Source organism: Alligator mississippiensis, chromosome 3 (genome assembly GCF_030867095.1).
Source record: "Alligator mississippiensis isolate rAllMis1 chromosome 3, rAllMis1, whole genome shotgun sequence".
NCBI classification, from domain to species: domain Eukaryota; kingdom Metazoa; phylum Chordata; order Crocodylia; family Alligatoridae; genus Alligator; species Alligator mississippiensis.
Window position 1 is genome coordinate 63,713,590 of NC_081826.1, and position 22,134 is coordinate 63,735,723.

The window sequence follows — 22,134 nt, forward strand, 5'->3', positions numbered from 1 at the left end:
AAAATGGAAGACTACAATCTACTGTGAAAATGCAATTAATATGCAATGGAAAAGAAATATAGCTCAGTTAGAATGAATATTAGGGAAACTGCGTAAGAGAGTCACTGAAAAGTTTTAAATCTGAGTACTTCAACACACATATTCCCAAACCTTTAAATTATAACCCTTTTTCAAAAGCAGCCATTTACTGTACATATAGAACACACAAACCCAGACCATGCACATTTCTAAATCTGTTTTATAGACAAGTTTTGAAAATGTTAGTTTTAATTTCTAGAGAAACTAGTCTGATTCTAAATTCAGCAGCACTACAGTTTGATATCAAGTACTAAGCTTTGATTCAATAATGAGAATATACACACTTTGAAAATTTCTGTTTTTTTTGTTGTTGTAACATGAATTCAAATGCAAGAATTCAAGAGTAAGGATTACAACCAGAACCAAACAGCTGATATAGAGGACTGTACTCAGAAGAGAAAGCCACGAATTTCAACGTTATCCCAGAGCTGTTACTGACTTGCCATGTCACCTTGGATAAATCATTTCCCATGCATCAGATACATCCCTGTTGGACACATCTATCTTTTGCACAAAGTGTTCTGGGAATTCACAAAGTGTTCTGGGAATTAGTTAGCTAACAAGCACATGGCACTTCAAAGGAAAAAAGCAAAGAGCAAATAAATGCTGAATACTGATATCAGTGCCTAGTTAATATTTGTATGGCAATTTGTCAGGGTGCTAACAAGAGTAAAACTCAAATATTATTCCATCTTTTTTGTAGATTCATTCAGTTTTGTTCCTAGTTAAAGTCTCCCAGGTAGAAGATCCAAGCTTAGAAATGATATTGCTTGAAAATGCCCCAAACAAATTGGTATTACAGATTCTTAGGCTACAAGTTTCTTGGGACACCAGCTATATATTTTCACTTACCTCTTAAGTGCTACATGTACCAATGGTGTGATACAAAAATAAAGTTTGGCCAAACAGAGCTCATAACAAAGAAGTGAGAATAGTACCTATCTTCCAAATAAAACCCACATCTTCAAACATACTTATCAGATTTCCTTTTGTATCTCTGAGAGGAGCACCACCACCACCTTTTCCCCAGGGATTGTAACTTCTCATTTCAGCTTCTAACTTCGCTTCATATTGTTGCTTTTCCTCTCTCTCTCGTCTGCGTCGTTCTTCTCTTTCTCTTATCTAAAAGAAATACCACTCAGTCACGCCAAAAAGGTTTTTAATAAAGATACAGTTGACATTAAAGAAACACTCACAAAGCAAACTAAGTGCCATAATTTTCCACATAAGTCAAAGGAAAGAAAATTCAGGGCCAACTCTTCAAACCACATATTCCATGTAGTTTTACTGACCACCTACCCCATAAGGTATACACACACATATAGATAATAAATAGATCACAAAAATACATGCAGACACAATATTCAAATTATTGGTACATGGTGGGATGTCCTGTGACAGACAAAAGACTCAATATCCTCTGATCTTGTAATGACTTAAATCAATTTGCATCCTAGAAAATTTTATCTCTAGCATTCTACAAGGACCTAGCATGTGCTTCTAGCTCTAGAAAGTCTTAGTTTTCACACCTTGATTTGAAAAAAAAAGTAATAACCAAAAATGATTTAAATCATTTTTTAAAGTTTTTCTGGACCTCTCTGTACCTTGTAGAGTTGACAACTTAGGCAACAGGTTTATAGATCATGGGGAAAAAGTGTCACTAGAAAAAGGAAAAGAATTTTCTAGTATTCTATGGCGTGCAAAATGCACAATGCTGTTTGCTGATGATACTCTACACCAGGGGTGGGCAATTATTTCAGCTGGAGGGCCACTTAATGAATTCTGGCAAACTGTCAAGGGCCACATTTGTCTCTGTCTCCATTTCCCTTCTCTCTTTGTCTTTTTCTTCTTTTCTCTCTCTCCCCCTCTCCAGAACTCAGCCAGAACTATAAGTCACCAGGAGCGCTAAGGCTCAGCTGTGGACCCACATAGGATCTTCCACTGGGGCAAGTAAGCTGTGGCATCAGCTGTGGGCACAGTCACCAGGTTCTAGGGCCACGATGCAGAACCTGCTGGCAATGCCACAGCTGATGCTGACCACCACTCGGCACAGCAGAAGCTCTTGCCTAGGTCCCAGGCTCCACAGATGACGCTGCTGGCAGGTTCCAAGTCAGGGCTCTAGGTGGGAGCTTCCACTGCACTGGAAGGCCAGAAGCATCAGTTGTGGATGCTGCCAGCAGGTTCTGCATCTGGGCTCCTGAACCAGCTAGCAGTGTCCACAGCTGACACTGCCATCCACCCACTGCAGCAGAGCCACCTAGGTCCACAGCTAATGCCACCGTGTCAAGGGCTGATCCCACCTGCCTGCCCAGCACCATGTGGCAGCCGGAGCTGCCAGCCACCCATGGGCCAGATCCAACGAGTCGGCAACAAATTAAATCTGTTGGCAGGCTGGATCCAGGCTGCAGGCTGTATTTTGCCCACCCCTGCTCTACACCTACACAGTTGTTTCAATAATATTATTACTGTTTTTCTTGTTATTAAGAAGGATAAAAACTAGAGGTGTACCAATACATTGGTTCCATATCGGATCAGCACCAATATAAGGAAAATTGACTGTATCGGCTTTTTTCGGCTGATGTGGCCAATAACACCACCAATAAATGCCCTGTGCACGTGCACAGCCACAGTGCAGCATTGAGGCGGCCAAGAGCACAGCCCAGCAACATGGAGGGCAGCTGAGTCCAGCTGGGAAGTCTGTTGTGAGGGAAGGGACCTGGGAATGAGGGGCAGATTGAGGCCCCAGCAGTGAGGGAGGGAGTGGGGCTGGGGCAGGGGCAGGCACTGGCATGTGCCCCCAGATGTGGGCATGGGGTGAGGGCAGGTTGCCGTTGCAGGCTGGGACCAGGGCTGCGCCAAGCAATTTCCAGGTGGGGCTGAGCTGGGCTGTGCTTGGGGCAGGTGGCAGCAGTGCTGGGAGGGAGAGTTGGGCAGGGCTACAGCAAATTTTGGGATGGCTGCAGCCTTCCCCATAGCCCCTTTCCAGTGCTACCGCCACCCACCCTTAGCATAGACCCATCCCAAACCCCCTGCCTGGAAGAGCTCAGTGATGCCCAGGCCCCAGCCCACATTGACAGTCCGCCCTCACCACATGCAGATCCAGAGACGCACGTCCCCCTGTGCCACCTCTGGGGTGCATGCAGCGGGAGCTGCCCCCCGCCCCCCCCAACACCCACTGGACAAGCCACTTGCAGCTCCATCCTGCACCCTGCCCTGGCTGTGCAGCACCTGCCCCTGCCCCAGCCCCACTCCCTCCCTCACAATGGGGGCCTCAATCTGCCCCCCCATCCTACTCCTTCCCTCACAACAGACTTACCAGACAGACGCTGCTCTTTATGCTGCCCGGCTGCATATCAGAATCAGATGCGTACTTGCCAATATGGCTCGTTAAAAATTGGCCACGGATATCTGCCCAAAAATTCTCTATCGGTCCATCCCTAATAAAAACCTTACTCCTTTCTTCACTATATCTGAATAAAGGCAAGAATTTCTTAGGGTGATATCTTTCATTGGGCCAACTATTTAGTTGGGATAAAGTTAGACAAACTTTTGAATGCAAGACATTATTTATCAGGTCTCATTTCAAGCTACTTTTAAATTCTTTAGAACAAACAACTAACTAGATAATAAGTTGCAGTATCCCTTTAATTATAGAAAATTTGTGAAGGATTTCTCTGCTATCCAATATTTCTCTGCCTCAGGAAGCAGTTTAACAGAAGATCACTGCTTCCTGAAAAATCCTCCCACCATCCTAAGTTGGACAGGCATTCATAGCCTCATCTTCCTGATTTTCTTAACTCTATCTTCTGTTTCTTTCACTACATAACCTTTCTTCTGCTCCTACGCTTTTCTGCTCTCTCCACTCTCCCACTCCCAAGCTCTCTCCTCCCCTCTCTGCTCAGTTCCTTTCTCTCCTAACTTTCCATCCTGTATATTGTCATAACCATTCCAATCCTCTTTCCCTTTTCCCTTCTTTCACAGTTCCCTGCTTCACCAACATGGCATGCTGACAACATTCTAATTCTTTGACAAAACAGCTACAGATCACAAATTATATTTTAAATCACCAAGATCCATGCAACGAACTTATAATTACAACATGCTCTCGGTGTAACTGTTATCCCCTTCCCTCCTCCCTCTCAAAGATCTTATCTATTCTCAGATGACAAGCTCTTCTAGGACGGTGTCTTTTTCATTTGTGTTCATGGTACCCAAGGTTCTTAATAAATAAATAAATGCCATCTGGCCACAACCTTTAACTCCCAGAAAGAGCTGCATTTCTATACTGCTGTTTGTTGGTCTACAGTTTGTGAAGGAAGTAAATATTACTGCAATAGCTATTGTCCTTGTACTGGAAAGTTTACAACAAGGTATTTAAGCATCATTATGGTCAAGAAAATAGCTATTTGGAACTAACTCAGTGTTAATTCAGCTTTAACTGATTAATTTTAGTAGCAAAGTTTAACCAAAGGAAGAGAATGTTAAATACTGGTCTGTAATGTACATTATCCACATAACTGTCAGTAGAGCTTCAACTTCAGGGTTCTGGTGGTAATAAAACCCTAACCAAAAAGAACACTTTTACTTATTAAAATATTTTTTACTTGTACCCTGACCAAATATGTTCTAACAAGAATTACACCCTGGAACATAAACACAATTAAAAATAAACATAAAAATTCAGACCCCATTAAGGATACTTAATACCTGCTGTTGCAATTCTTGCTGATAAGATAAAGATGATTCTTTTGAGGGTTTTGCCTTTTCTTCAGGAAATATTCCAAGACTTTTTGGTCTATCCCCTATGTTTCTCTGTCCACTGTTGCTTCTCAATTTAAAAAAAAAAAGTAAAAAAATAATATAATTTAAAGCAAGGAAAAAGTATTTTCTGCCTGAAATGTATACATACAAGTGACAAATGAGAAGTATCCTTTTTCACAGCCTGTCCATCTCTGTAAATAGCTACATCTATTTATGAATTCACCTACTCAACACAGCAGGGATTGCTTAATTATATGTTAAACCAAGAACTTATAACCAGAAGTTTGGAAAATTTATTTTAATAAACCTCACTTCAAAGGTGTGTACCCATGAGTAAAACTAAGACAAAACAATGTTAAATGAACAGCTATAGTACTTACACAGACTGATCTGCTGGTACCTGTCCTAAGGGAACTGCAAGATTAGTTGTAGGCCGCATTCCCATCATTCCTGTACCATCTAAAGAGTAAAGACAAGTCATTTAAATCTAGGATGCACACACTGACATACATTTACTGTTATCAGTGGAAGGGGGGCAATATAATAAGTCATTGCCTTAACAAAGTTTCAGAGCTAAGTTAAGGCAAGCCTTAATTTTACAGCAGTGCCTTTCACCCCTTCCATACTGTCACCTGCACTTAATACTTGGAATGGTGAAAAAATAGAAAATACAGTATTGAGATACACACTCCTATCTTTAATCTGTGAATTCAACAGTGTCCCATGGGGTTGGTAAGAGCCATTAAGTATATCCTCTACATATATTCAGCTCTATAACACACAAATATGACCAATAACTAAATAAATGCATTATTTGTGTACATGCAGCCAACTGCTTTTCACTGTATTGGGGAATAGCTATACTGACTGCCACTAAGGAATATGCAAAGCAATTTGCTATATCTCACATTATAATATGAGAAAAGATGCATCTGAATATAAAGGAACATGAACTGCTTGTTTTTGTGCTGAGCTACATGCTTTAGAGAAGTAGAAGTGCATAGCACTTTTTGCTATAGGGATCTGTAGCAATCTGGTAATATACAACTACCATACAGAGCAAAGAGGAGTGCAAGTTATTTTTCAGAAAAAATCCATAGGGCAAGGGGGTTTTACATATTACACCTCTATACAGATTACACATTCTATATATCCTTTTTGCAGAGTAAAAAAAGAGTTCAAGTACAGGCTAGTAGCAGCCAGTTAGTGCTCGCAGCCTGCCCAAGACATAACTGCCCACACAGAAGCTAATTTCTCCTTTTGTATCCACACAATGCTGTGCTGTCTGAAGGAGAGAATATGATGTCTGCTGGGGCAGATTGGGCCATCATGCCAAGACAGCAGAATAAAAACTGGGGCATCGCTCTAAAGACTGAATACATTAACTTTATTTTCTGGTTTTCAGAGATGGAAAATTCTGGAAGAGAGTGCGAGGCACTGCATTAAATTGTTTGGACAGCAAATCTTCATTGTTTCTTGAAATAACATTAGTTAGAAAGGCATGATTAGGAAATAAAGGGAATAAAGTTTTCCTGGAAAAATCATCACTGCTTTAGCTCTCAGGAAAAACCTCTTCCAAGACCTGCTGTATCCTCAGAAGGGCTGAAGAGAACCATGAAGAGAAACAAGACCACAAACAGAAACAAAATCAGTACCCAGCGGGCATTAGGGAGCAGAGTGTATGTAACAGAGATTCAGAATCTGTACTTCACTTTAGGACTAATGTCGGTGCTCCGTACAGGCCACCCTAAACAGGCAAAGAATTCTTTCCTTGTTCATCAATAGGATAGCCTTTGATCAACCAGAACCTCTTGTGGAAATTAATACAGCCTGACACTGTGAATTAGAATATTCACCTCAACAGAGCATTCTTCCTCTTCTTCTCTCAAAGCTTATACTTGTTTCTGTTGTGGCATACTGATTAAAGAAGTGTACCTCTTCCAAGGCCATATGCAGGAAAGAATCTTATCAAATTACATCCAACTTACAACGCAGTTTATGTATCTCAACCCATTTATAGCTCACATCACATTTTAAAGACAATTTTTCTGTGTGTATAGCTTTTTTGTTTTAAATATCTTAAAACATACTAACTATTGAAAATAAGGCCTTACTATAATGCAAAACATTATAATAAACTTTCTTCTTAAGCAGAAGCACATTTAACATAGTTGTATTTAGTTATTAAAAGCAAATGTTAAAAAACATTAGTTTTCTGTATTTTAATTTAATTTTAATTTCCATTCAAAAGGAATGACAAATCACAAGTAAAATATTATTTATCTAGTAAATCAGAAATGTCCCTCACCATCTTCTCACATAATAAAATATAAAAATTAAGAATCAATATAAATGTATATTAAACTAGGTATCTCCTGAAATATGTTACCTTTGCTGACAAAAAATTGGTGTAAATCTACATTGACTTGCAAATTGTCTTAATGATTGAAAACCAGCAAGAATCACCCTTTCCTTAGGAAAATAACTAAAAAGTAGAAACATACAGAAGTGCAAAAGGTTTAAAAAAGTATTTTAAGCAAGTTTTCTTACTTGTTGATTTAATTAATTACCCGAATCACTTTGATTTAAAATAATCCATTTTGAGGAGTCAACTTACAATATGCAAGATTAGGATCCAAAGGATTCCTAGCCCCATAGAAATAGTAAGCATCATCATAAGGTGTTCTGTAATTGTCAGTCAAAGTTGGTGGTGGAGGTGGAGGTAGAGGTGCAATCCTATATCAAAAGGAAGGTACAAGGTTTTGGGGAAGATAAAGAGAAATTATAGCACAAATTTAAAAAAAACAAAGGCTAAAACAAAATAAAAAAAAAGAAGTCAAAGCATGAAAGAATTCTAGAACGAGCTCAGTTATGACTTCTCTCCGAGAACTTGATTGTGCCTTGTACACAGGCACTTGCCACAGTAAAAGATAGGCAGCAGATGATCTGCCTGTGGTGAGGACACATTATTTTGACTTAAGCAAAGCCTCCCAGAATCCTCATATACACAGAGCCTGAGCATCTGTTTCTACTTTTATTTCTTGCTAATTTAATAAAAGAGATTTGAAAATATTTGCTTTCATTCTAAGATGTTTATTGGGAGAAGGATAAAAGTGCCACCATGGTTTACTCTTTACATGTTACTTATGTGTGTAACTGCACACATCTATTAACACCTCCTGAGCAAATCTGGGCATACTACTGAGAAATAAATTCCATCTATGCCCCACCTACTCTTCCTCAGCCATGCAAATTAGCAGAGTAGAGAGCTTGTAATGACATCGAATTCTCTATCTGCAACTACCTAGGCCAGGGCTGCCCAACTAAAGAAGTGGCCCTGTAGGACACACCAGCAGGAGCTGTACACAATTTAAGTCACACCAGGATGAGCCAAGGGTTCTCAGGATGCAGGCCACAGGGATGCCCTCTCAGCACCCAGCTGCAGCACATGCCCACCACAAACTAACCCCAGCCCTGTCCTACTTATCCAAGTAATTGTAGGCAAGCACCTGGGAGCTACTATTTCACCAAGAGCACTGGATATTCCCCTGTGAAAGTCCTCATTCACTGGTGAAACAGGAGGTGCAGGAAGCGGTGTCTGGAAAGCCGATCTGGGCCTTTCAGGTGGTACCTTTTCTTCAGAGGCTCTTGCTGTCAAACCATATTGCTTCAGTCTATCAGGCTAAAGAGAAAAATATGGTTAGTCACCCCCATTTGATATTCCAAATCTCAAGGGAATTTAGTGCTAAACTATTTTGTGTTTCCCATTAATTATATTTCTAGTAGTAGCCTACAATTTCTTAGTACAACTGTCAAAAATACACCTTATGTTTGTGCAAATTGATAGTCACTAAAATCAAGCTCTTGTGGGTTCTAAGAAAGAAATGACAATGACCAGAATACAAAAATCTTTTCATGACCATCTCTAGCACTAGTATCTCAAGTTGCCAGTTTTCAATATCAACAGACTTCCCATTCTATTATATTAGGTAAATTCACAAAAGGAAGAACATTAGCTCTGTAACAGTCTAAAATCTGCAAAAGAAATAAGTGTTGAGACTTATGCCAATAAACATTTCAGAACAGTGGCATTTTTTAAAAGGAATACAAGACGTTCCTCCAATATGTTTTTTTTAGATTTTTCCATCTACCAAAGTTACACCAAGTTTTTATTTTTTAAAGGCAGCATCTATTTAGATTAAATGTTTGGTTTTAAATGTTTATTGATAATTAGTAGCCTCAAGATAAAAAATGACAAGAACATGCAAATAATGCAAAACATGCAAGCAGATTATTTTAAAAACTGTCCTAATAGACCCCAAAAAGTTTTGCCTATTAGCTGCTTTGCACGTTAGAAACATCTTATATTGTTTAAAAAAGGAACCATGTGAATAGAAAGTAAAAGTTTATTCATAAATTTCAAAAGAGAAATAGATGTATTTTATAATTTTGTTGTTCCTTAAGACCATAGTTCTCCAATAAACATGCATTCTAGGACTAAAATGCCAGCAGCTGTTGAATACTATATATCCAATTGGGAATTATATACCAAATTGGGTATAATATTTTAGATATTCACAGCAATATGTTAAATGTTTACCTCCTCTTCATTTAGCTGCAAGATAGTATATACAATGAAGTTAGTACACATCTACTTATGAAAAGAACTTTAAAAAAAAATCAGGAAGAAAGAATAGTATTAAATTCTTAAAACCATTTTAGAAATAAACACTTGAATTTATATTATTTAAATTTTAAAATGATCAGAGTTATAATTAGAATAATGTTAGCAGATTCCACACACACACGTATACTTGTACATTACGTGTGTGCGTGCGTGCGCACACACACACACACACACGACTAACTGGATGTTTCTTGTTTTCAGGTTTTTTTGTTTTTGGTCCCTTGAGCACGGATATTTAAAAGACTTTTTCATAAAAAAACATGTTTGGTTTTTATTTGTTCCCAGGTTGGGCTCAAGGCATTATCTGTTGCCGGTTAAGTAAACAATCCTTATTTTATTCAAAATTTAGGCTATAGCATGGCAAGCCTGCTAACTTTAGTGACTGTTTACTTCTTAAACAAGCAGTCTGTTAAAACCAGGGCTGTCCATATAGCCACCTGCAGACCACACACAGCTCACAAAGGGTTATGTTGTGGACTCAGGGCTTCTACCCAGCCACAACTCCCCCAATCAGTCTGGCTACAACAGAGTCTGAGGTCTCTAGGCTCCCCCTGCCTCCTCCAGTTGTCACCTTCTTCCTCTGCCACCAGGGATGGGGCAATGTGGCAAGTGGCATACAGAGATGGGAGTGAGTACAGGGCTCCGAGTTGGATGGTGGGAGGAAAGAGGGGGAAAATGGGGCCAAGTGTGGGGAATTGCACCCACTTGGTGCAATGGTGGAGATAGGTGTCCTGTATGACAGTGGTGCAAGAGTGGGGCAAAGGAGACAACATAAGGGTGTACTGAGGTGGGAGATTGAGGGAGTGTCCCTGTGGCCTGTAGCTTGACTGGTGCAGGCCATGTTGTATGCAGCTCTCACTAGGGAGGCCCTCAGGGGCAGGGTTTGAATTACACTTGAACTCTTGGGGGGTGAGGGGTCTGTAAAAAAAAATTAAAATGGTTCAGTGATTAACACGTCCACTTAAGTGAAGCAGCAATTTGATTGGAGACCCCCCCAGGTTATGATTTTCAAATCTTACAGCGGGGCTCTTGTCTCTTATGGGGAGGCTCACCCCCCTGCCCCCTCCCCACCAGCTCCCCCTTAATTTGCACCCTGCTCAGAGGAATAGAAGTTGGAAAGAACTCTACTGAGACATTAATCAACACTTAATTATGTACTCTTCTCTTAACCAGCATGCATTCACTTGCAAAATCCACCTAGCTGGAACTTCTCCTTAAAAAACAATTTCAACTTAGCAACATTTAAAAGGCACAGACCGCTGCTTAATGAGGAATGTATTTCTACTTAACTGTAATGCCTTGTTAAATTAATTATTTTAAATCATGCTGGGCTCACACTGGTTCTATCAGTTTCCTGTTAGAAGCAGTACCATCCAATCCCTCTAAGATATACACAGTGCGTATGGAAGGCTTCACTACTACATGCTCTTTACTGCTAACCACCTGCTGTCATAGCAACTAGGCTGCTTCATGACAAAGTATCTTATGGCTGTTCCTTGTATTTTGAAGTAGTAATGGCACCTGTCCTCATCCTAGTTCTGATGGCTCCTTCTACAGTATCCATTGAAGGAGTTAGCTGCAGTGCTCTCCAGAAAACAGCATAACGTATTTTAAAGTCTGTGTTAATTACATTTGTCTAATCAAAACAAAGAACCATCCACCAGGATTTCCAGAGTAAAAGGATTCTATGGCATCCAGTAAGCCAGATCTTCTCAAACTGTGGGTCACAACCCTCCGGGAGGTCATGAGCAACTTAAAAGGGGGCACGAGCTTCCCAGGGCATATACACAGCGGCGTGGGGACTTGGTGCGTGGTGGCGGCACAGAGTGGTGGGTGGCAGCAGTGGCTGCCATCGCCTGTGAGCTCCTCATCCCCTGCTGCCACCATCCAACACTTGGGGCCACAGTATCACAAAGTTTGAGAACCCCTGAAGTCAGGGCCATCCCTAGGGGGGTGCAAATTGTGGCAACTGCCCTGGGCCCTGCGCTTTGGGGGGCCCTGCAGAGCTAGGTGGAGTGGCTGTGGCAACTCTGTGCTGCCGCCAGCTGCCCTGACTTCTGCCTAACAATGTGATAATCAGGCTAGTTATATCCTGCTAATTTAACAGAAAATGGTGTTTTTACTTAAGAGTAAAACCAAAATGTTCTAAGTCATTACATGTTGAATTATACAAAATTTGGTATGTTCACATAGGACATCTGTATGTGTGCTCTGCAATGCAGCACCAGGCACTTTAATTAGCGAGCTGTGCTAATTAAAAAACACCCGTGCGTCACATGCATCAACCATGGAGTTGTAGAACTAGAACCTGGGACCTGTAAGATCATCAGGTCTGGTCCCCTGCCATGGGCAAGAAGTTATTGGGGTCAGACAAGCTCAACAAGGTGCCTGTCCAGCCTCCTCTTGATCACCTCCAAGGACAGTGACTACACCACCTCTGTCCCTGCATTGAAAAAAAATGGTGGTGGAGCTCTGAACTTAAGTTCATCAAACATGTTTTATTTCAAACGTTTCTTCAGCACAGAGATGCTGATATACATGTGATGCAGAAGGCTACCAGAGCATGTCAATTTCTGTGCTCCAGCAGGCTTGATTAATTGAGTCTGCTCCAACATGTTGGATTCCCAGTGCATCGGAGCAGGCTCCACACACATCTATAGGAGCCCATAATTCTGAAATGACATATTTACTAATAAAAGTAACTAAAAAACTTGAAATAATCAGCTGGCACCATTACAATGACTTAGATGCATAATAATTAAATTAAAAAAAGAGCAAGGTGAAGCTTAGACCTGTTTATTTGGATTATCACTAATGCCCAGTTAAGAAAGTCTTAACTCTTTTCTTTCTATATGGTTTATATATGTCATAAAAACCTTTTTAGATTACCAAATAAGTTAACACACCTTATATCAGTGGTTCTCAACCTTTTTGGATTTAAGGCATGCTCCATAACTTGTATAAATTGAGCAGCACCCAATTTCAAAACAAATTTATATATTGCAGTGCTTACCTCTTACAGAGGGGCCTAGCAGTGGGACCAGGTGATTGCCCAGGCAGGAACAAGCTTGAGCCTGCACTTATCTGCTTATCTCCTTACACCTCGCTTATCTCCTCTCAAAAGAGGCACCCTCATTGAGAATTACTGCCTCATGTAGTAAAAGATCCATTTGAATTAAAAGTAGAATACTAATTAATATTCCTTACCTGCTTCCCTGGGTCTAGAGCTCCAGTAGCAGCAACCAAGAGCTCCAACTCTTTTTCACTGTTAAAAAAAAATAAAATTAAAATTAAAATGTTGCAGCAAGAAAATAAGCTGGGGGTGGGGGGTAGGATGGGCCTCAGAACTGCATGGGGTGAAGAGGTACTGCTGTATATTAAAAAGTGAGGGGCAAAGAAACCAGCATAGATACAGATGCAAAGAAGCAAAAAGGCAGCCATGGCAGTATTAAGTTACTTCTGAAGTAGTCAGTCATGAGGAAATATGGACCAGAAAAGATACTTTTTATTTGTGTCATGTTTCCACTACCATGGTCAATTTAATTCCATGGTAGCAATTTGCTCAGCATAAACTGGATCTCATTCCATCTAGTGATCAGATGCTGTAATAGAGGTCACTTCAAGCAGCCAGCTTGGAAAAGCTGATCATGTGCCCCTCTGCCTTGTTGTGGAGCAAAATTCAGGGTAATTTATTCCAGAGTAAATTTAAGATGATTAATCTTTTATAATTTTCTATGTACAGAATCTAATTAGTCATGGATTCTCTTAAATTCATCCTGCCCACTGCTGTGGCAGGGAAAGCAGCAGCAGGTGAGAAGGGGCCAGACCCCATCCCTTGCTTCTCTGCCTCTTGTCCCACCATGTGCCTGACCTCTGCTATGTATCCCCCTACCACATGCCCTCTTGATGCCTGTCCCTGCCCCCCAACTTCTTGCCTCCCTCACACCCCATTCCCCCCTGCAGCCTACTCCTCCACCCATTGTCCCCTGAAGCCTGCCCTCCCACCCCCTGCTCCTCCTTGCAGCCTTACCTTCTGCTGCAGCTCTGCTCCTCCTGGTCAGTCAGCAACAGTGGTGGCCCTGACTTGGACTCAGCCCAGCCCAGCCCAGCCCAGCCCAGCCCAGCCCAGCCAGGGAGAATTGGTAGCAGATCCTGGCCAAGCAGGATAGGGGCTGGAGGGACTGAAGGTGGAGCAAAAGATAAAAGTAAAGGGAGGAGGAGGAGGCAGACAGGCACCGGTACAGGGGACAAAGGGGGAAGGAGCAAGTGGCAGGTTCCCCCCTTGCTGTCTCCCCCACCTGCCCTCCACCACATGCCCCTTTCCCGCCAAATAAGTAATTCCTGCCAGGTACAGGTGGTGGCTCAGCTCTGGCGTCAGCCCCAAGCCTGAGGCCAATGCTGGAGATAAGCTCGTGCCTGCCCCTGGTTGGTACTGCAAGACAAGACTTCCCCATCCCATGCTAATTGGGGGAAAAAACCTCATCTTGGATCACTGGCGATGCATAGGGGTGCGTACAGATACACATGCACCCCTCGAGATCAGCCGTGCACCCCCTGGAAATCCAGCCCCGAAACTGGAAGCACCAGTGGAAGTACAGTTCTGGTTTCGCTGCTGGGTCAGCAATTGGCTGCTGGGGGACCTCTCCCCATCAGTGACCTGGTGCCCCCCCAGACTCAGGAGGCACCAGTCGCCCATGTCTTAGATTCAAGTACATACAGTAATATAATTCCACAATGTCTAAGGGGAAAACGTTTGCATACATTCAAAAGCCTTTATAAAATCCACTTTTGCCTTTACTTTTAGCCTTTATTTGATCAAATTACAAATTACCGTCTCTTATTTCTTTGTTGCTCAGCCATCTGTTCCATGAGCTCCTGTCTGTATGTTTCTTTCCTTCTCTGAATAAGTTCCTGGTCCTGACCACCTAACAGAGGGGGAAGTCAGCATGAACTTTCTGTGAAAGTTACATACACATCTTTACTCTTCTAATACTTTCTAATTTCACCTGAACAGGAAAAAAAAGCACAGCAGAATATGGAAACCTGCATTTTGGAGCTTGTTTAAAAATTGTGCAACTTCACAGCTACTGATAAAAAAATAAAAATAAAAAAAAAATCAGGTTTTTTTGTTTTGTTTTTTCTACCCTTGAAATGCTGAAATCTGATCTCTTTTTATTCGTCTCTTGAAAATAGTCAGGTATTCTATTTTAGTTATTTAAAATCAACTTTATACTTGGTGTAGCATTTGGAGGTGGGTGGGAATGGGGGAGAAAAAAAAAAAAAATCAGGTAAAAATTATATGAAAAAGTTAAAATAAATAATCCTCTAGGCATTCTCAAGAGCACCAACAGGTACATTCACATGCAATTATGTTCTGAATTAAAACCAAAGCTTAAACTGAAAGCAAGAGTTGGAAACTATAAGAATTAAGGCAATTTTAATACTTAGAGATAGTTTCCATAGTACTGCACCTTACCAGTACTTTGTATGATTAAAACATTTGAAATTTTGGCCGTTTCCACTTGATCTTATTCTGGAATTTAACACTAATAAAAAATGTAGAGTGTTTATAAATACACTAGAAACCTTCCTATACAATGGTTCAATGGCCCCTCAGCACTTTTTCCCCCACCATTCTACAAGAGGCATTGCTCTCCAATGAAGTAAAGCAACCAAACATAAAATAGAGAAGTCTGGAATGCCAATGAAAGAGCCATTTGGAAGGTGATTGTGACACAAAAAAAAATTCAAATAATTTTACACTCTGATGGTAAAAGAGGCAAAAATAGTTAAGGCACTGAACCAAGATTTATTTTTTACCCAGACTCAGTTCTCAGGTCTGAAACACAGATTTTAAGTACAACATTATGCTATTTATTAGGGGTGTACAAAACAGGCCGTATTTGATTCAGATTCAGCCCAAATCAGGGACAGTGATTTGATTCAATTTGGCTGAATCCGAATCTGAAGATTTGACACAGATTTGGAGAATCAGTGATTTGGCCATAGAAGCAGCTTTAAATGTTTTTTCTACATACCTCGAGGTACCAGGCACAGCTCTTGAACACTGCGATGCTGGGGTGGATGGTGAGTCCCACAGGAGCATGGGGGGGGTCCCCCTCATGCTCCACACATGTGGGGGGCTCCCGTGTCCCCCCTGGCTTGGCGACTGACTGCAGGGGGACCCTGGTTGCCGCCCCAGACCCAGGAGGCACCAGTTGCCAAGCCAGGGTGGGGTGCGGAGGGGCTCCCCCACCATACACACACTGCCCACCAGACCCGGCAGTGGACCGGAAGTGCTTCTGGTCCACTTTTGGGTCTGCTGCCAAGTGTGCTGGGGAGCCCACCCCATGCTCCTGTGGGACGCTCCATCCGCCCCACCACTGCGGCATTCATGAGCCGCCTGGTACCCTGAGGTACATAGAAAAAACATTTAAAGTTGTGTCTATGTCTGAATCGTGGAATCTTTCCAAATAGATTCGGAGGGTTCCAATTCAATTTGGAAAGACTAAAGGGTCTTTCAATTTGATTTAGAGATTCAGCTGCCGAATCAGGCCATATCTCTGCTGAATCAAATCAGGGACCAAAGCTTTGCACAGCCCTATTTATTGAATGATTCTATGCCTCTGGTCCTTATCTGTCAAGTGGAGCTAACAACGCCTCCTTACCTTTAAGGGGTGCTGTGAAGGTTTCTGTTTGTGGAATACTCAGTTACTATGGCAAGAGACTCATAGTTTAGACTATCAGAATAAGGTAGTAACAATCAAGTGTTACATTGCTCTACTCCAAGGAACATATTAGTCAGAGGCTATCCACAGATTACACCTGATCAAGAATTTGCTATTCTAGCACTTACAGTCTAACATGTACCTCCCTCAAGAAATGCATTTTTATTCTTAAAAAAAATAAAAAAATAAAAAAAAAAATCACTAGTCAAGGTGCAAAGCTGAACCTACCAAAGTCTTACATACAAGTCTTGAAAAAATTATTATGGTGTATAACAGCTTACTTCTGCTCTCCAACATATACAATCTTCATTTAAAGATTTAATTCATTAGGTATCTGAATTGTTTAAAAAAATAAGTTATTCTGACAACTGTCTTCCATTTTTTCCACGGTTTTAATCCTAATTTAATGAAATGTACTGAATATTCCAATATTTTACTTACCCAAATTTATTTTAAAAAAATGTGATTTTCTAAATTTTGTGAAACATCTCCACTATTTTCATTCATTTATCTGAGAAATCTGGAAATCAGTTTGGGTGTCTGCTACCATAAACATCCCAAAGTTACCATCTGCATACTGGAGAGGAACCACAAATACCTCGTGTCATTGAGGAAAAGTAATTGGACTTTGTTGTCTTTTCCTTTTCATTTTCTCCTTTTAAACTTACTGGATGTTTGCAAAGCACACAGATATGTTGCAAGGAAAATCTAAGTAACATCAATTACTCCATAAGAAAGAAGCACATAATATTAAGCTTCAACAGATATTATTTTTATAATAAATACCGCAATTCAGACTAATCATTAGCTGGGTATTTGTACATACCGAGAATGAGTCCTGTTGCATATGGAATGCCATCCTTACCTATGGCTGATTTTGCCTGTTCACTGGTTGGAGAATTGTTGTCTGCCTGATTTCTGGGCAAAAAAAAAAGAGATCAGATTTTAAAGCCTTTGCTTAAAGACAATCCAAAGCATAAAATATTTAAATTACTTTTACGTTAACCGTTTATGAGAGGAGCTCTTATGAAATCATAGCTGCTGCAGAGAACTTCTACGTTTGAGAAAGAACTCAGTAGCAAAACTGTTTTCTCACAAAGCTTCTATGACAACATCTGTAGGTACCACACTCACGATACTGTCAGTGTGTAAGTAGGGCAGACTGAAAAGGGCACAAGAATGGCAGCCACTGTCCAGGGTACAGAACTTCCTAGTTATGCCTCTGCGCATTGATTCAGCAAAGCACTTAAGTGCAGTGAAGTGGAATGGCAGTTTTCATACACTTCAAATTATGCATGGTTGTAAAACTTTCTTTGGGGTGGGGTGGAAAAAGGAGGGAGGATTTAACTGCATCTATGTATCTCAGATCTGAATTGTTCCTAGAACATAGAAGAAGAAAAAAAACATTGGGGAAAAATAGGTAAATACTTTTTCCAAAAAGATTCTTTTTTTCTGATCACTATGTATGCAAAACCAGGGTATGGGATGGAACTGCAAGCGGCTCATGTATAGGGCACAGGATGGAGGCGCATGTGCCCCTGGATCTGCATGCCAGCCAGGTCGGCTAATGCTGCTGGATGGGACCATGGCTGTACTCAGGCCGGGCAGCAGCAGCGCAAAAAATGGGGCTACACAGGGGGCTGCAGACAACCAAAAATTCGCCATACCCACACCATAGTGCCCCTTCCCAGCACTGCTACTGCCACCAGGCCCAAGCATAACACGGCCTAGCTCTCCACCATGAAAAGCACAGTGCTGCCTTCCAGCCCCAGTCTGCAGTGGCAGCTGGCTTGGCCAGCATGCAGGTCTGAGGGCACACACCCCCCATGCCCTCCTGGGGGTGTGCCCCCCCCGCCTCACACCCCGCAGATGAGCCACTCATGCTCCATCCTGGGCCCTGGCTGTGCAGAACCTACCCCTGCTCTAGCCCAACTCCCTCTCTCACCACCATGGGGGGGCAGATCAAGACCCCAGTGATGAGGGAGGAAGTAGGGCTAGGGCTGAGACCTCGATCTGCCCCCCGCCAAAGCCCTTGCCCCTCTCCTGCCCCTTCCCCCACAGACTTACCTGCTGGGGGTGCACACCCCCAAATGATTTTTTCTTCCTCTACCTCGATCTGTACCCCTCCTTCCCTCCCCACAGATTTACCAGCTGGGTCAGGGGCATACTGTAGGTCTTTGGTTGTTTTTAAATGCCAAAGCTGATCTCCTACTTAAAAAGGTTGGAGACCACTGTCCTAAGAGGTCTGGATGTCCCGGCCAATCTCCTCCTGCTTGGGGTCTTATTCATCGTCATCATCAGGTAGCTGACCATACCAGAGTTAGAGTGCGACTACCCTTGCAAACAGATGGTATAGCTTTTGGCATCTTTTTCCCCCCTTCTCCTCTATAAATAGTTGTTCAGTTGAAAAGCATGGGCATATTGGGCATTGTAACAGAGGGTTTACACCTCATACTTTTGGACAAAGTACAGACAGTCAAGAAGCCCGAGGCTGAATTGATTCAGTCTTTGCAGGTTAGTCTAAGCTGAAAAGACTGAACCAATAAGCAAACAAGCAACCACTTTTGATTCATGAAATGCAGCTAAATGCCTGCTCAATCCAGAAGCCAGGGGGGGTGCTAGAGCATGACTCTGTGGCGCACAGCCAGCATTAGCTGTGTGTTCACTTCCTCTTTCTGTTTCCCCTGAGGTCTCTGGGATTTGCAGTCCACAGTCACAGAAGCAGGACTCTGCTGCAGAGTTGCTCATCACTTCCTCTTCCTGTTTCCAGGTACCTCTGGGATTTGTAGTCCACAGTCACAGCCAGCACTAAATAAGCCAGCAGGGCAGGACGAGACTGTACTTGGCAAAAGGTGCGTTTAACTCCCCCCTCCCTGGCCCCAGTTCCCAGCTAGGGTTTACGGGGGGGGGGGGGGGGGGGTGGTAGTGAGCCAGCCAACCCTGCACTCTGGAGCAGTCAGTACAGTCCAGCCTATGACTACAAAGCATGCTGGGGGACTCTGATTTAACATGAACCAGGAGGAATCTGGGACAGAAGTCTCATACACCAGTTTGACCTAAATCAGTTAAGCCAGTTAAGTCTGATACTATATCGGGGTGGGCAAAACACAGCCCGCGGGCTGGATGTGGCCCACCAGGCCATTCTATCCGGCCCGTGGGGCCCCTAAAAAATTTATAAAATTAATATGCATCTGATCCTGGCTGCCTGCCATGTGGCTCTCAATGGCTTGCCAAAACTCAGTAAGTGGCCCTCCACCCAAAATAATTGCCCGCCCCTGTACTACATTCAATCAGAAATGCATTTCTTCATTCAAAAAGAAATGCATACTCCTGAGGTCTGAACTTCAATGGGTACAAATTGTCATAGGCTCAATTTAACTTGGGAATTAGATTGAAGCTTCTGACTTTTTGCAAGTCTTCATTGTGTTTTTCTGATTTTAAGTCTAGCATTTCTTTTCTCCAACAGAGCCACAAAAAGGGCAATCAACTCAAACACGGGGTCAACCTATAATCAGGTCTCCTATAGTCTTGACTTCTGTATTTACAGGACATTTGCACATGCAATAAAAATACCAAGTCATTTTTTTCAAGGCCATTTCATTTTAGATTTTTTAGTACATTTAACCTTTGAGTTGTTTCCTCAGTTATTTGATTCTCCTGTGTGATTTTAGAAAGGCAATGGCACATCTAGGTCTTTATCTGTAAGTTATCAACTTATATTTAAGATAAAAGCTGCTTTTCCAAAAATTGAAAATATGGGGTCCACTTAGAACATGGTATTTTTTTCCAGATCCTCCTGGAAAGTCTAGCTGGAGCCAAAAACAGAAAGTTTGGTATCTTTATATCAGGAATCAATTTAAATGCAGGAACTATTACTATAGGCAGAAACAGCTGTAATCCAGTTAAACACCAGCTAATTATCCATCTCTAAGCATACAGCTATGACAGAACCCATTACACAAAAGCAGGGGAGAGTGTTTTGGTTACTTCAATGTTGTGTAGGGAAGAATGAGGGAAAACCACAATGCATGATGGAATCTAACATTCACTAAAAGCAAAAACAAAAAAGGACCTCACTTTGGTCTCAACTGAAAAATCCACCCATAACTAGCAGCATAACATTAAAGTTCATCAGCTTCAAAAGGATCAAGAGAAGAATCAAAACTCCTCAAGCTTGAGCCTGTGAATATGTGAATACAGGAAATTTAAGTATTTTAAACCTGATGCTGAAGTCTAATAAGCCAACCCTTCACTGGCTTAAATGATTCTCAGGAGGCCAAAATCATTCTACCTATATCTGTGAATAAGATTCAAAAGTGTGAAGAAGTAGAAAATAAAATTTAAATACCTTTCAGCATTGAAAAACCTCAGAGGCTTTTTGTCATAGTCGCTTTCATATCTAAATCTAGAGTCCATTTCCTCATTTACTTCAGGATCATAATCAGGTCTGTGGTATCTTCTATCAAGATCAAAATCCTCATCAAATCTGTGATGTCTTCGAACAGTAATGTCAGGTTTGTTAGCAAACCTGTGATGCTTCCTATTGGAAATGTCCAGTTCCTCATCAAGTGTTTTCTGCAATATTCTCTCTCTTACTTCAGCTTCATCATCTGATCTACGATACCTGCCCTCCTCCTGCTGTCTCCTATTTAGCAGCTCTTCATAAGCTTCTGTGGAAGTACAAGCATCTTTCCTGGGAGGTTCTGAATCTCCGCAAGAGGCTTCTATTTGTTTATGTAGCTCTGGCTGGACTCTGCTAACAGCAGCAGGTTTTTTATGTCCGTCTGTCTCATGCTGTTCAATAGGAAAAATATTAAAATATCTGAATACAAAGGGAAATAATTTACCCTTTTTCATCATCCCAGGTTAAAACACCTTTTTCCTATTAGCATTTCAGCAATAGCTTGATGATGTATTTTAATAATCTCCATATTTAAAACTTCCCGCAAATAAGCGCTTTTAAAAAATCCTCTTAAGCAAAGCCTTTAGAGATGGGGATAATTTTCCTGAAAAATAATATTCTTAATCTTCCCTAGTAATTTATTTCCATTGACATTGGAATGCCCTGCAGTCCTCACTGATAGGCTCCCCATGATGAGATGAATTTTAGGTTTAAAGGCACAGCAAATCTACAGTGCTTGTAATCCCAGGCGTCCTGATGCTATCAAGAGTCATACAAGGAGTATCTCAGACTTCCAGGCCTACGATATGGGTTTTAAACTTAAAAAAATTTAAATATTTCCTCCCTCCAAAAAAGGTGCAATGTGAGGAAGGATAGCCAGTGGATAAGGACCAGCCCAAGATTCAGAAGACAACTGTTCAGAGAATTATAGACTAATAAGGTCAGAAGGGACCTCAAGAGGTCATTTAGTCCAGCCTCTTGCTCAACACAGGACCATCCCTATCCAAACTTTCCTATATAGGGGTTTGTTTAACCTACTCTTAAAATTACACAAAAAACTTCTGTCACACAAGGTACATTGCTCGAGAACATCAACAACACCATAGGTAAAGCAGGGGAACAAGGGCACTGTTCAACTGTCTGCTCCACCAGCTTCTTTTATGACCTTGAGAAAACTACTTAGCCTCAATGTTCCTCAATTCTGTAAAATGGCAAATAGTAGTACTTCTCTATGTGACAGTGGAACTGGATAATTAATACACTGCAGAGTGGGAGGTGCTAATAAGGGTCAAATAATTTTATATGCACAGGAGTAAAACTCCAGTAGATTTCCCCTCCTTTGAGGGGAAGAGGCTAATTTGATCACCAGGCTCTGCTGTGATGAGCAAGGCTGTATTTACCAGTTAAGCAATATGGTTGACAAGTCTTAGAAAATTAATAAGACTGAATACAACCTAAACCTGCAGCAGGGAAGGGTT

The 22,134-nt window shown here is 41.6% G+C and overlaps 1 protein-coding gene across 16 annotated transcripts in view; it reads right to left on the reverse strand.

Moving 5' to 3' along the window:
- CSPP1 (centrosome and spindle pole associated protein 1) overlaps positions 1 to 22,134 on the reverse strand; it is a 121,207-nt gene that overhangs the window by 58,605 nt on the left and 40,468 nt on the right. For 14 of the 16 annotated variants that reach the window (XR_009460711.1, XM_059724011.1, XM_059724008.1 and 11 more), the window contains 9 exons: positions 20,603 to 21,048; positions 17,081 to 17,172; positions 14,358 to 14,451; positions 12,734 to 12,791; positions 8,349 to 8,521; positions 7,457 to 7,575; positions 5,220 to 5,298; positions 4,786 to 4,906; positions 1,053 to 1,200 (listed from right to left, as the gene is read on the reverse strand). Coding sequence is in view for 15 of the 16 variants with exons in the window: in XM_059724011.1 (XP_059579994.1) it covers positions 1,053 to 1,200; positions 4,786 to 4,906; positions 5,220 to 5,298; positions 7,457 to 7,575; positions 8,349 to 8,521; positions 12,734 to 12,791; positions 14,358 to 14,451; positions 17,081 to 17,172; positions 20,603 to 21,048 (1,330 nt within the window). In the remaining variant the exon portion in view is untranslated. The remainder of the gene's footprint in view (positions 1 to 1,052; positions 1,201 to 4,785; positions 4,907 to 5,219; positions 5,299 to 7,456; positions 7,576 to 8,348; positions 8,522 to 12,733; positions 12,792 to 14,357; positions 14,452 to 17,080; positions 17,173 to 20,602; positions 21,049 to 22,134) is intronic. The other 2 variants (XM_059724018.1, XM_059724016.1) reach the window with 2 other exon arrangements.